Below are 13,671 nucleotides of genomic sequence, written 5' to 3' on the forward strand. Positions count from 1 at the left end.
TAAATCCTCGAGGCGTTGCGGTCCCGAGACGTATATCGCGGATTAAACCACCCCGTTGAGTCGTCGTTTCGCGGGGGAAGCACCGATTGCTAGAAACGGAGGCAGGAGGTTCTTCGGAGCCGGGTAGACGCCGAGCTAATCCCGGCATTTGTTAACGCGTTTCTAATAGATGCTGTTGGCGGTGCGCCCTCTCCTTGGAGCGCTCGCTCCCAACCACCCGGAGCTTTCGAGGATTTCGGAGACTGCTGTAATTAGTCTTGGAGCTGGTCGTGTTAAATTGTACGCTCGAAAAGGAAACGTCCAACGACACCTTGGTTATTTTTCCCTCGCGTTCCGAGGAATACCGAGGATGGTTGTTTCGATGGCCGATGACGGGGGCAGAGACCGTGTCCTTCCGAGGCTCGGCGTTTACGTGCACGCGCAACGACGCGACGAAGGCGGCGCCGCACGTTTCGCATTATGATTTCAGCGCTTTGCTTTTAATTAAAATGCAAATCTATCGTGGCAGAGGAGAGCAAGAGAGATCGGAAGGTAAGACGGATTACGTCTGGGGGCGGCACGACAAACACCGGAATATGATTAATTCAACGCAACCCCATCCTGGCGCACCGCCGTCATCGCCGCTGCCCTATCGCCACCCTCTGATTCAGCCCCGAGCGAGGGCTCTCCTCGCCGGAGCGCGATCCTCGTGGCTCTGTCAGGTCGCGCGCGGAACTTCCTTCCGGTCGAGGCCGCGACGTCCACCGGACGCCCCCTCCGAGATCTTGGATTCCGTGTTTTCCCCGTTTCTTTCGGTTCGACGCGTCCTCGTTCGTCCGTCGAAGCGTTTTCGACGATCGATACGTCGAGTAAATTAGTCGAGAACGGGAGCCCGACAACGTCTTTTTTAATCAGCGACTTCAAAGCAACGTCTTCGTTTCGAGAGTCGGGACAGGCACGGACGAGTCAAAGGACAAACGAAAGACGAGACGGAACGAGACGAGGACTCTTAATCAACCCCGCGGATCCACTTTCTACGGGGATATTCCGTGACAGGGCTTATAATTAACCGATTCGGTTATCAACCCGTGTCTCCCGACTTCTTCCAAACGCCCCTCCATCTCGATTTTTCCTCCTTACGCGTTGTTTCAATCGTCGCTTTTCTTTGTGATCCACAGGTCAGGGACGGTTTGGGAAAACTGCCGAGCCGCCTACGAAGACATCGTCAAGCATCTCGAAAGGTAAGAAAATTCCAGTTTATGTATAGGTAGAACCGTCGTCTTCAAAAGTCGCGCGCGTCAATTGCAAACTTCAAAGTACGTTCACGGTGCAGAAATAGTTTTTAACGAAAATTTCTGAGGATAACGACGAGGTATATTCCGATATTCACGGCTCAACGATGAAACTATGGAATTAGAAAGTCCGTGTTCAAAGACCGCCCGTGGACCCTGGAGGAACGACGACCTCTGTTTTCCGTTCGAGCGGGCTCGCGATGCGTTCGCGGCGTTAAAAAAAAAAAATGAAAGGACGGATCGCGCGAAACGCAAAGCGTAGGCTTGGTCGGTGCAACACGGTGGCGCGCGCTCGCGTCCGCTCGGTCATCGGCGCTTCCGATAAATCAGCATTACCGTCGGCATCGAGTGTTCCGCTCGCGCGACACGTTGAGTCCACGCTTGACGCCGTAATGCCCGCGTGATTTGTACGGTGCGAGCACGCACCGCCACCCTCTCCGACCCCCTCCTCCTCAAATCCATCCACCGGGAGCCCGGGTCCCGTCACCGATACGACACCAGCAACCTCGACCACCGAGGGCCGACCACCACCCCCCGGAAACCCGGCGTCACCCAGCCACCATCAGCCACCACCGTCATCCGCCACCGAGGTTTCCCCGTGATCCTAACCACTTGTCACTTCACGGCACGCAGATCATCGTCGCGACGTGCCCGTCCATCATTCGGGGGATTAAATCATTCGACTGGGTGGGAAACGGTCGCGCGCGCGTCCCCCCCCGAGAGGGTTGCGCTCCTTTTCGAGAGGGAGGCTCGGCGGAACTCTCGATGGAAGTTCGAACGAGGCCCGCCACCGAAAGGCGCGAACCCCCGCGGCGCAGCCGCGCGAACGCGGGGGCGAAAATCGACACTTGACCGGCCGAAACGTAATTTCCAATTCAAAGGCAATGACCATTGGTCCGTTCCCCGCGTCCCTCCGCGTCGGTACCGCGCATCGTCAGGCTCGACGCCCTCTCTCTGTCCGTCCCGTTCTATTTGCTTTCGCGGCACCCGCGCCGAGAGTCGACTTCGTCAACCGGACAAACGCGTATTGTGATTTCAGCCTTTGACTGGTAGCCGTTCGATGGATATCGCAGGGGGTGGCAAATGGTCGCGGACCGAGGCGGGACGCGGAGCGCGGGGCGAGGGAAACAGGGGGTGAATTGGCGCGAGCGCGAGCGCGGAGGCTGGAAGGGACGGACGAGCGAGCAACCCGTGAATATTCATGCCGAGAACCCTAGACGAATTCGGACTTGTTGCGACTGACACTGATGTAAACCTTTGTTTATCCTGCGTGCACCGTAACCCTCGATCCTCCCTTCCATCCCCAGGATACGCGCACCGGTCGGCGTTCGAGCCTCCGACGGCCGAGTATTTAACTGCGAGTTAAATTCTGATTAATCGTCGGCGCCCGGGGTTATTAATTGTTTGTCCTTTTGATTCTACGAGATCGCGCGAGCGCGCCCGAAATCTCGTTTTCCCTCTCTCGACCGGTCTCTCGTACCAGTCACTTTCTCTCTTTCCGCCTTCTTTCGACCCCGGCGCGGCGCTCCGTTTCCGCTCTAATCCCGATGATTTGTTGCCGCTAATCCGCCTCCGACCGTCGCGCGCCCCGAGCAACACCGAGACCCGAGTTCCGTCGCGGAAGTTATTCCGCTCGTTTGTCTCTTCGCCCGTAGTCCGGTCGATTAAATCTCATAAGCCACAAACTTACCCCTCCCTTCCAGAAAAAATCCGATTCGCTCGGAGACCGCGGCTTTTTCGCCCCGTGTCACGGGATCCGCTTGCACGAGCGACCGAAACAACCCCTTCGAGCTCGGTTTCCGAATTAACCGAATTACTAATTTTACCAATAAGTAAAAGTTCTCTTTGTCAAAACCATTTTTCCAAACGTCGCCGTTTGCATCGTGTCGGTGAATTTCGACTGGTTAAGAGTCGGAGGGAGGGTGAGAGCGGAACCGAATCGCGGAAACGAGCGAAGCGACGGATCCGTCCGTCCACCCTCGCGGCTCCAGCCGTAAACTAAGTAATATTAATGGTCTCCCCGATGGCAGAACGCGTGCTAGCTCGCGCGGTATCAATGCGCTAATGTCGGCTTCCTGGCTTTAAAACTACCCCGTCATTCCGGGATAATTCGCGCGCATTGTCGTTCGCCATCCGGCTACGTCGGTTTTGCTACCTTCCAGCACCCTCTCGGGGTTCCTTATCGGCGGCTTACCCGCCGTCCGTGTTACCTCTGAAATTCTCCGTGCCCTGCTCCCTCTTCCGCAGCTTCTTTCGCCTCCGGGCTTTCTCCTCTTTCGGCGAACGACGCCCCCGCTCCCGCCCGGGAAGACGTCATTAATTACGACGACGACGACAACGTCGACGAGCTTCTATCGTCGGGGACATCTGCTGGAAAATAATATTCATAAAGTTGAGCCCCGTCGTTACGAGCGTCGTTTTCTATCCATCTTCGCGCGTACTCGCTTCGTTTCCCATCTTCGAGAGCCACGCAACGACGTATCCGACTACCCCTCGCCTTTCGCCGGCTGAATCGGCTCGAGAGGCGGATAATTCAAAAGAAAAGGAGGCGCGGAGTCACCGGTACGAGAGCAGGGGGTGCTCGTCGACCGCGAAATCGTTCAAAGAAAAGGGATGAATTCTTCCGGTGACTGTTTCGAACAGAGTTTTATTCGAAAACTTAATTTAATTCGTATATTTCGTCTCCATTCGTGGAGTACTCTAACGTGAAGGGAATCTATCGCGAGAAAACAACCCCTAACGATCGAGTTGGAGCATAGAGCGAGGAGTAAAAAGAAGCGCGAAGGATCGCGGACTCGGTCCAGCGGTCTCGGTCTCGTGGACAGCGAAGTGCGCGACGAAACGGTTAATTCGATTCGACGATCGTTGTTGCGATAGCGAACGGTGTTAAGCCGGCAACTATCAAGCGGCACGCTAATTGCGTTCAAACGAAGTGTCAGCGCGTCGACACGCACGCGTGCGCTCACGCGCGCATCTAAGCCGCGTCCCGCGTGCAAATACGCGCATTATGATTAATACCGTCACACCGTGCCGATGTCGTTTATTATCCTTGTTTAACCGTACGGCTCTAAACCAGCGCACATCGAGCACCGAGTGCCTAAGATCGTATTACACTGTTGCTCGAACAAACTATTAGGTTGTGTAATAAGTTCGCGTCTCTCTACGCGAATAACAAATATCGCCCTTTATTTGTTTCATTTTTTGCTGAAAACATCGTGGCCAACAAAGATATTAAAAAATTTATTCCACGGCGTATCCTGTAATCGTAGGTGTACGTTCCCGCGAAATAAATAAATAAATTGTCGGGGGCAACGTCCCGCGATCAGCAGTTGCGCCAATTACGCTTCCGTCCAAACAGTTATTGCCTTTGACTCTCCGTCGTTTGTACTTTGAGCTTTTTTCTGCTCTCCTTTTCCGTATACGGGCGTATTTCGACGCCTTTCGACGTATTTCGACTAACGTTCGATCGTTCTCGATCCGTGAGTCACGAAAGAATCACGCGGAACAGCGTGACGAAATTAATGACAGCAGGTTACGGGCCGATCGGTCTCCAGACGAAGCGCGCATTAGTCACGCCGTTTCTTTTGTCTTCCATCCTCTTCCACGTCACGCGTTTCATGCGCGGATTTCACGAGATCGTTCCCGCGAGCGATTCGTAATGGCACTCGCGCAATGATTTAGAGATCGTATACCAAGGTCGACGGGGTGGGAGTCGCCCGTCCGACGAATCGAATCGGTATTCGTCTTTAATCGGATCGATGGTGCCCGGGAATCCATCGTTCGTACACGTCGGATGTTCGATTTAAATCGATCCCGGTGGTTTCGGCTCGCGTGACGCGATTATCCCGCAGGGAACTGGACGATCGTCTAGACGTGGATCCGTGGATCGCGCGACAGGGAATCTGGGGATCCGTAAACGATCGACAAACGCGTAGGACTCGTTCTCCGAATCGGTCCGCTCGTGCCAAACGTCCTGACCCGAAAACGGACCCTCTTAATGGCCCTCTTGCGAAACGATACTGCGGATGGTCGCCGGTTGCGCCACGATCCTACCACCGGGACCGCCGAATAAATTGATCACCCCGTCCCACTGGCAAATCTAATTCGTTGCTCCACTTATGGTTAATCCCGAATGCACGCTTCGAAATATTAGAGACAGCGAAAAATCTCATGGAAGGAAATTAAGTGTCATTACGTGGTTGACGAAGGTCTCGATCTGGATAATTGCAATAGATACGTTTAGACTCTGTTTTACCTAGCAAAACATAAAGAGTCATTTAATGGAAATAAAATATTTGGCGATGAAACCGGTAATTCCGTATCTTCTAGTATTCGAACGATTCGCTATAGAGCGAAAAATATTAATTTTGGTTATGACGGGTATAAAACGGAGAGGGGAATAACCGGGAACGCGTACGATGCATTAACGGGCCAGGCGTTGGATCGACGGTAAATCTTTCGACTCGTAAACTGGCTCGTAGGCGATCGCGAACGGGTCGATTTGCGCGCTCGGATTCGCGACAGGGTGCCGGCTCGCGATCGCGAGAAAAGAGTCGTCACCCCGAGCCCTCGTGGACGTTTATTTTATTAACTCGATACCGTCGAATTATTTATCGTGGCGCGCGGCTCGGTCGTCCACGTGGCTGCAGTTTGGCGGGTCCCGGGCGATAATTAACGCCAGCCCGTTAACGAGCGGCCGCTTTTTACTCGGCTCGCCTCGGACTATCGTGGCTTATTTTTAGGGGAACGCGCGCGGCGCGCTGCTGGCTCGAGGAACGCGATGGTTTCCGGGTCATTTGCGCCGCGAGGGATTATTTCGATAGCCGTCGAGTCGAAGGAAGATAACGAGGAAGCCTCGTCCTAGGGCGGGAAAACGTCGTCGCGTCGCGGTTGGCGTTGTTAGCGCGCTGTAACGAGCACGCTCGAGCAAACTCTGCTCCGCGCGAACCAGACGAAACGATGATTAATTAAAAACATAATTAGTCGCGGCGTCCGCGACAACCCGGTTCCACCCACCGTTCGCTAATGTACCGTGAAATTGTCAAACCTTCGTGTTTCCCTTCCTTCGATCGTCTTTCGATTTTTTCACCCGGCACGGCGACGATCTCGTTAAGCGGTTATTTTTCCTACGTCGCGCGATCTTCGCGGGTGTGTCGAACCCGACGACTAACGAGCCGTTCCTCGTTCAATTTGTCTCTTCGGCGATAGAAGCCGTCTCGTTACGTCGGTGCTGGATTCCATCCATTGCACGGCGACAGGAAATAAATTTTTGCTTGTTTCTTCGGTCCTCGTACCGAGCGAACTTGTAAAATTAACGCGAAAATTCAATAGATCTTTTTAACGTATCGCTAGTACGTAATAACAATAAAATTCAGATTATAGTGGAAATGGACCGAAGAAAAGTCTTTCTCTCGGCTGGTTGTAGGTAGTGGTTTGGTGGAGGAAGAAGGTCCGGGTGCTAGGGGCCGCGTTAATCCGAGAAAATACCGATTCTAATGGTAAAATATCTTCGTTCCCGACGTCCTTATTTCAACGCGGTTCCGCGACGGGCGAGATATATTGTTATTAAATGGTCTCCCTTCGGCGTTGCACGCCAGTATATTAGGTGCCCTCGCACACGCACGGAGCGACAGCCCTCCGCGGGCGGATCTCTCTCTTATTTACGGTCGCGGGGCATGCGATTCGGCAGCGCGACACTTTCCTTCGCGGCGGATCGGCTCGAAACGCGCGAACCGGTCGAAGGAAAGAAGCCCGGGAGCCGGAGAAGTTAATTAAAAAGCAGCGAAGTATGTCGTTAAATAAACCGCGGACGAACGTTCCTGCGGTTCCGCAGCGCTACACCGCGTTTCCAGACCCGGTTTCGCCGCCACTTTTGGTAATGAACTAATATTTGCAGTGTCCGTCCGGTCGGTGGTTTCGACGCGTACCACCGGGTACCTTTTGCCTCGGCGAGAATCGCGTACCCCTACGCGCGTCGAAGGGTGCGTGTGTACGCTCCCGGCAGGGCCAGCTTTCGGCAAATATCCAGCCCCTACGGCTTCTCTGCCACGGGGTTTAAAGGTTACCAAACGAACCGATACCGCGAGAAATGTCTACCGTTACTCGTCGTTAACGCGAAGATACCAGAACAGAGTAAATATTACGCATAGTCGCGGGTAATATTACTGGTGATATTCGAGCGTTTCGATGCCACGGTATTGGATGGGAGGTATCGATATTTCAGGTACTAAAGTGTTTGCTGTTACTTTATATTTGTTGGCTAGCGCAGCAAAAATATCGATACCTTTTTAACATTGTTTATGGTGGTTTAAATCTTGCCTTGTATCGGTAAATATTGATTTGAGACGAACGAGCACGGTTTAAATTATTCCCATCGTGGATGGGTACAATTATTAGACGGATCAAAATAACGAATAACGAATGAAAAGTAATCGATTTAACGCCGTGATGTCGCGGACGAAAGAAAAAAGAGATTTTCAATAACGAAACTAACAGCTCCGGAGGAGGCTCGGATGAATTATTTTTGTCGAGTTGTCGTTGACCAGCGAATCGGCCGCCGCGTCGAGAAACGAGCCGCGGAAACGTCGATGACAAACGAGCCGAAACGGTCACTCGAGGGGAGTAATCGTTTCTCAATTGAAATCCAATAGCAAACGGTATCAACGCCGCGCGTTCCTCGCCCCTCGAGACGCCGAGCGTCCGTCCCGTCCATTGATCATCGGTCTAAAGTGTGTCTGACGCGAATTATGCGGAAGGAGGCGGAAAAAGTGTCGGCGTCCCTCGGCAACAACCGATCCCCGACCGGTCGGCCGGATGGTCGCGATCCGTGCTACGTCGGTGCAGAATTTTCCGGAATTTAAATAATATCCTTTTATATTATCGGACGCGCTCGCTGAAAGTAGCAGCCGCACGTTCTCGTACGTTCACGCCGCGGCTACCATAAATCCGGCGTAGCGGCGTCGGAGAGAGAGAAAATCTACAATTCTAAAGCTTTCCATAAAACACTCGACAAAACGCTTCGCCCGCGGTTTTCGAGTGGCCACCGGGCCCTCTCCACGTCCTCCCTTCACGGTCCCTCCTTCCACTTTTTCCGCGTCTTCCCTTCCGCGCCGAGCCCCGTTCCGCCCCCGCGAATCTGTTGAAATATGTAAAACCGTGTAACCTCTTCGATTTACATAGCAACGCGCTGGCTCGCGCCGCCGCCATTCTTCCCTCCGCCGATGAAAAGTGCCCGGATCCTCCTCTTATTAATTGATCGTCCGAAATCCGACGATCCACTTTCGCCCCTTTCGAAAAACCCTTCCGCCCCTTCGAACCCATTGGCTTTTCAATCCCGTCGAAAGAGACCGGGACACATCGATCAGCGCCCGCTTTACGCGTTACAGACTTTTTTATTTATTATCCTTCGACCGTAATATAAATCGGTTATAATCCATGGTTTCTTTTTTCAAAATGCACTCTTCTGCTCCTCGTATTTTGTTTGTACGCATTTTCTATATTTACGATGCCACCTACCGACTCATACAGTCGATGTTAATACCTCAATATAATACCCCGCCATTTTGAATAAAAGTCGACTTCCGGAGAAACGAAGAATATTTATTTACTCTGCGAATAAGCAGTTCCACCGCAATAAATTCGTAAGGAATCATAACCGTGTGACGCCACAAACTATCGCGTAACGACATATTCCAGCAGCTCTGTCGGATAAACGAAAAACTATGCATCGGCACGAAATGGTTTTTCTTTTATTCAAAAGGAACATCCTTCCGCTACATTTATGCGGGAGATAAAAGAAAACACTAATTAGCGATGGAGATATGACGTCGTGCGTGAAACGTGGCTTCTTCCACAAACGTTGCGGCTAACATCTCTTCCATCAACTTCGCACCGAAACAAACAATGATAATATCTTCGTAATCTCCAATGTAAAATGTTGATACAATTTAAAAAAACTGTTCATAATTTTTCAGCTTGAAAACATTTCACTACTTAACGAGATTAATATTAATACATTGTATCAACCCCGAGTTGTAATTTACCTTAAACGTCGTCTCTTACGCCAGATTATACAAAACGGGCGCTCTTTCGAACAACCCCGCGTGACTCGTCGCGCGCGTATTTAATTTTATTTTAAACAAAATCGTTCCTCGAATACCTCGTCGAATATCGGTGGATTTTAATTTTGTTATCCACGACAGGCGCGGCCTCGTTATTGCGTAACTCGGCGCAAAGAACTCGAACGTTAATAAAGTTTCGCGTTAACGAAATTGTAGCGATTTAAATATTTAATTACGTATCCGTCATTCGAGGCGCAACAAGCTAATATAAACGAGTTGCGACACCGTGGCCGGAAGAAGAGCGTGAAAACGAGGAGTCGAATACGCCCGGGAACGTTGTCTCACGTGATAGACGTCCATCATCGAGCACGACGAAAGCCTTAACGTCGCGGCCGCGACACGTAAATACACGTGTGTATCGCCGTTGATACAACGATCATTTTTTTTGCTCTTTTTTTTTTCTTCTTCCACCGTCGACGGTAATTGCAGTCGCTCGCTCCGTTTTCCTTCACTCCCTCTGCCTCCTGTTCCCTGCTCGTGGCACTCTCCGGGGCTCGCTATCCGTGATCCAGGGCGACGGCACGCCGTTGCCACTGGTATTTCGAAACTCGCTGAACAAACAAGCGCCGATAAAAGTACCGCGGTATATAGTACATCTGGAAGTAGGGACCATCAGTCACGGCGCATCTGCGAACCACTTTCCTTCCCTCCTCCCGACGTCCCCCCGGCCCCCGGACGCCGCCCCCGCGAGTCCCCGGACTCTCCCTCGCTCTTCGGCCCCTCCGGGAGTGCAGCGGGTGTCCCGAACTTCTCCTATCCACCCACCGACGCGCCGCTAAAAACCATTTGTCATCGGCGGCGTAAATATGTTCTCGGGCGAAACGTGCGTTCGACTTTTTTTCTCTCTTTCTTTCTCTCTTCGCCGCGGTGTTACGCCTCCGCGCGATACCAGCGATCTTCCATCCGACAGAACGCTTGATACGCCGACACGTATCTCTGCTTCACTTCGAATCCCTCCCGGAGCTCCCTGAAAAATAGGCACCCTGTATCGAGATACCGTCGTTCGAGTTCGATACAAAGTTGGCACTGTTCGAAACAACCCTTAAAAATAGTTACGGAAAGGTCGTAACAAAATCAGTCTTCGTTTTCGGTCGCGAAAGCAGGGTTTATCTTTATTTCTTGTAAGCTTCGCGTCCTCGCCGGGGGAGTAGCTTAAAAAGTTGGTCTAATAAAACCCGGGAGCCATTTGTCAAGGGGGTGCGTACGCTCGGTCCCGGAGGCCGTCGCGAAATGTATGTAAAACACATCCCGGTTGCTCGACGACGGTTCGCGGAGTCGTAACCGCCCGCGTCACTGATGGGCCGACATCTAAAATAATAAAAGTTGCCTCCGTCATTTGTCAACGCTTCCTCTAAGGACCGACTACGACTACTTCCACCGGCAGCTCGTAATTTCGCGATGTCGCAGCTGCTACCCCCCTATCTTCGCCCTTCCTCTTCTTCTTTCTTCGGTTTCCCCGGAAGACCTGGGGGTTCCTTAATTTCACCGACACCCGTGCCACCTCGAGGACCCGATTTGTCCCCGCGGCGACACGCGGTATAAGAATTCTTACGCGATCCGTGACGGATGGACTTGCCGATACTTGGCACGTTCACGAAAGTGGAATACTTTTTTCATCGGACGTGGACGCGGATGAATTTTACAATTTCGTACTCGCTCGTAGAACGATCGAAATCGTAAAAATTACAAATAAATTGTACTCGATCCCGGCGGGGGACACGCGTACGCGACGAAGACATCGAACATAATTTAATATCGAAGTTACGAGCGAGGATACGTTTCCATCGACGACGAAAGTTTTTAATGATCGCGAACGATCGGTGTCGTTACGGAAACTGATCCTTAGACAGAGCCCCGGAGCGTTAATTAAAGCGAGCGTAGGAGCGGCTTCGAAGGAAATAAACCGATGTACGGGTCCAGGAGCGGTCGAACGGTCGCGGTTTCGCAGAAGGTGACGCGAAACGAGGCTCTTCGTTCTTTATGCGAGTCCGCCTTAATCCTTCGTCGAACGAAGAAGACGCGTCTTAACGCGAAATAATAAATAAAATAATACGCCGGTGGCGGTTCGCGCTCCGGGCAATAATCTACGGGAACGAATGTGCCAGACGACTTTTATGAAATGCTCCGAACCGGAGGCCCCCGCTCTCCTGTCCCTTTACGCGTTTGGAAAATAAAATCTTAACCCTTTCTCTCTCGGGGAGAGACGAAGGGCGCGAGAGGCGAAACGGAGCAGCGGGATAAAACCTTAAATACGACCGCTGAACACCGGGGGCCGACAATAAAATTCTCGTAAACCATTCGCTCGAATAATAATGCACCTGCTTGACCGTTACGTGGCAACCTCCCTCTTCGCTCGCCTCGCGATTTTCTCCAGCGAATTTTCGCGATATTAAGAGAAAGCTACTCTTTGAGTTTCGTAAAACTACCGAGAAAATTCGTAGATAAAGGCTCTGACAATTTTGGTAATTATTTAAGATCACGGAACATGCTATGGTCGGACGGAGAGCTTTGATTAAAAATTGTATATAAAATTCACGCCGAACAATTATTTTATCGCGCGGTTGACATCCGTCAAGAGTAAACGCGAGGGATAAAGTCCACGATCGAAACTGTGTGCGAGCAGCTAATCTCGAGACGCTGGGGGGTGAAAAGCAGGCGCGGAACCGTCGCGGAAAATCTCGCGGAAAGCAGAATTCGGGGGCGGAGAGGGCAGTGGCGCGAGACGTTCTCGGCATTGAAAGAATGATCGAGCACCCGTGAGGCACGGGATAAGCGATCGCGCTCGGTTATTCCAGTTTATTTTCAAGTAACCCTTCACATTGCGCTAATGTATTTCTTTCAAAACCGCCATTCACCCCGTCGACGTTTCAATCCGGTCCATTCAACGTCCTCCACCCGTTCCCTGGCTTGAAACACTCACTCGATCGATCTAACCACGCCACCGTCTATCCTGGAAATTTTCACACGACTTAATCCGCTCCCCTCCCAGTCGAGTGACTCGTACTTTTCCGATCGGTTCTCTTCTTTCTTTTCCTATACCTCTTGCGAGTCCCGGAGTAATAGCTCGTTTTCCTAGTTTACCCTGTCGTACCTCGCACGCCGTCATTAAAATTTTTGCGAACGATCGGGGGAAAGTAATCCATCGGATCGCGGAAAAATATGTAAAACGTCGAACGCTCGGAATTAGTCGCGTTAATCATACTGGTGCGATGCGTGATACGGTTAGTCGTCTTTTAATAATTGTAGCAACAGTCGGATGACCTGCTCCGTCCAGAAGAGAATCGATACGTTTCATCCGGGAAATATTCACGTTGAAGTAAAATAACAACAAATTTATCGAGGAAATGCAAATTGTTGCACGTCCTCCCGAATGATAATCACGATCTTTCTTTTTCGGACGGTGTTTACGTAAAGCTTGTATCGGGAAATTCTCCACGAAATACGCCGCTGTGGATGGACCAAAATTAATTTGCTCGATACCAAAAATAAAACTGACTTTCAAATACGAGTTACAAAGAACAAACATGGTTCCAGGATGGACTTACCCCTTGGTACACGTTCGGATAAAATTTCGAAGCTCCGCGGAATATTTTCGTTGCATCGTTGAATGAATTTCGAAGGTCCGCGAGCGTTTAGCGGTCGGTGGAACGGAGGGGTGAATCGAGGGGGTGGAAAAGTCGATCGGCGGGCGGCGATCGTCGTCGAAAGGACGACGCGTGGCCACGAGGAGACGCGTGACGCGCGGTGACAAGGGGTTAGCGCATTCCAGCTCGACTCGACGGTTACAGGTTGCCGACAAAGGGAATAGGGGGCCAGGGGGTCGGTGGACGGGGGCGGGCGAGTCCGTTTGAACCCCGTGGATCGCTAAATATTTCATTTCGTATCCCTCGAAACGTTTAATCTCGGCTCAGGTGCGCGACGCTCGCGAGATCGCGTTGCACGAGCGTTTGTGCGCCCGCCCGATGGAAGCCATCCGTCCACCGGATACACGGCATCCTCGGGATACTTGGAAAGAGCACACGGACGAATTAATCCCCGCCTCGTCGGAGGAGTTTTTGATCTCTCTATCGGCCGAGGAGAAAAAGTTTCGCGCTGCCGGGAAATCCCGAGCCGATAAATCGTAGGCGTAAACGCGCGTGCGGTTATTGCTTAGGTACCTTTGTGACTCCGCTCGAGGATCCATGGAAGTTTCATTATCGGACTCGAGCGCGAGCTATCGCCCTTCCCTCCGCGTACACTGCCATCTTCGTTTACATTTATGATTTAATATGATCGTCCAT

At 51.7% G+C, this 13,671-nt stretch overlaps 1 protein-coding gene across 4 annotated transcripts in view; it reads left to right on the forward strand.

Annotated features, from left to right (window-relative positions):
* Dac (dachshund family transcription factor) overlaps window positions 1–13,671 on the forward strand; it is a 188,742-nt gene that overhangs the window by 84,242 nt on the left and 90,829 nt on the right. For all 4 annotated transcript variants that reach the window (XR_013080304.1, XR_013080305.1, XM_076773143.1 and 1 more), the window contains exon 4: window positions 1,158–1,220. Coding sequence is in view for 2 of the 4 variants with exons in the window: in XM_076773143.1 (XP_076629258.1) it covers window positions 1,158–1,220 (63 nt within the window). In the remaining 2 variants the exon portion in view is untranslated. The remainder of the gene's footprint in view (window positions 1–1,157; window positions 1,221–13,671) is intronic.

The sequence above is a fragment of the Colletes latitarsis genome, chromosome 9, assembly GCF_051014445.1.
Source record: "Colletes latitarsis isolate SP2378_abdomen chromosome 9, iyColLati1, whole genome shotgun sequence".
Lineage (NCBI taxonomy): Eukaryota > Metazoa > Arthropoda > Insecta > Hymenoptera > Colletidae > Colletes > Colletes latitarsis.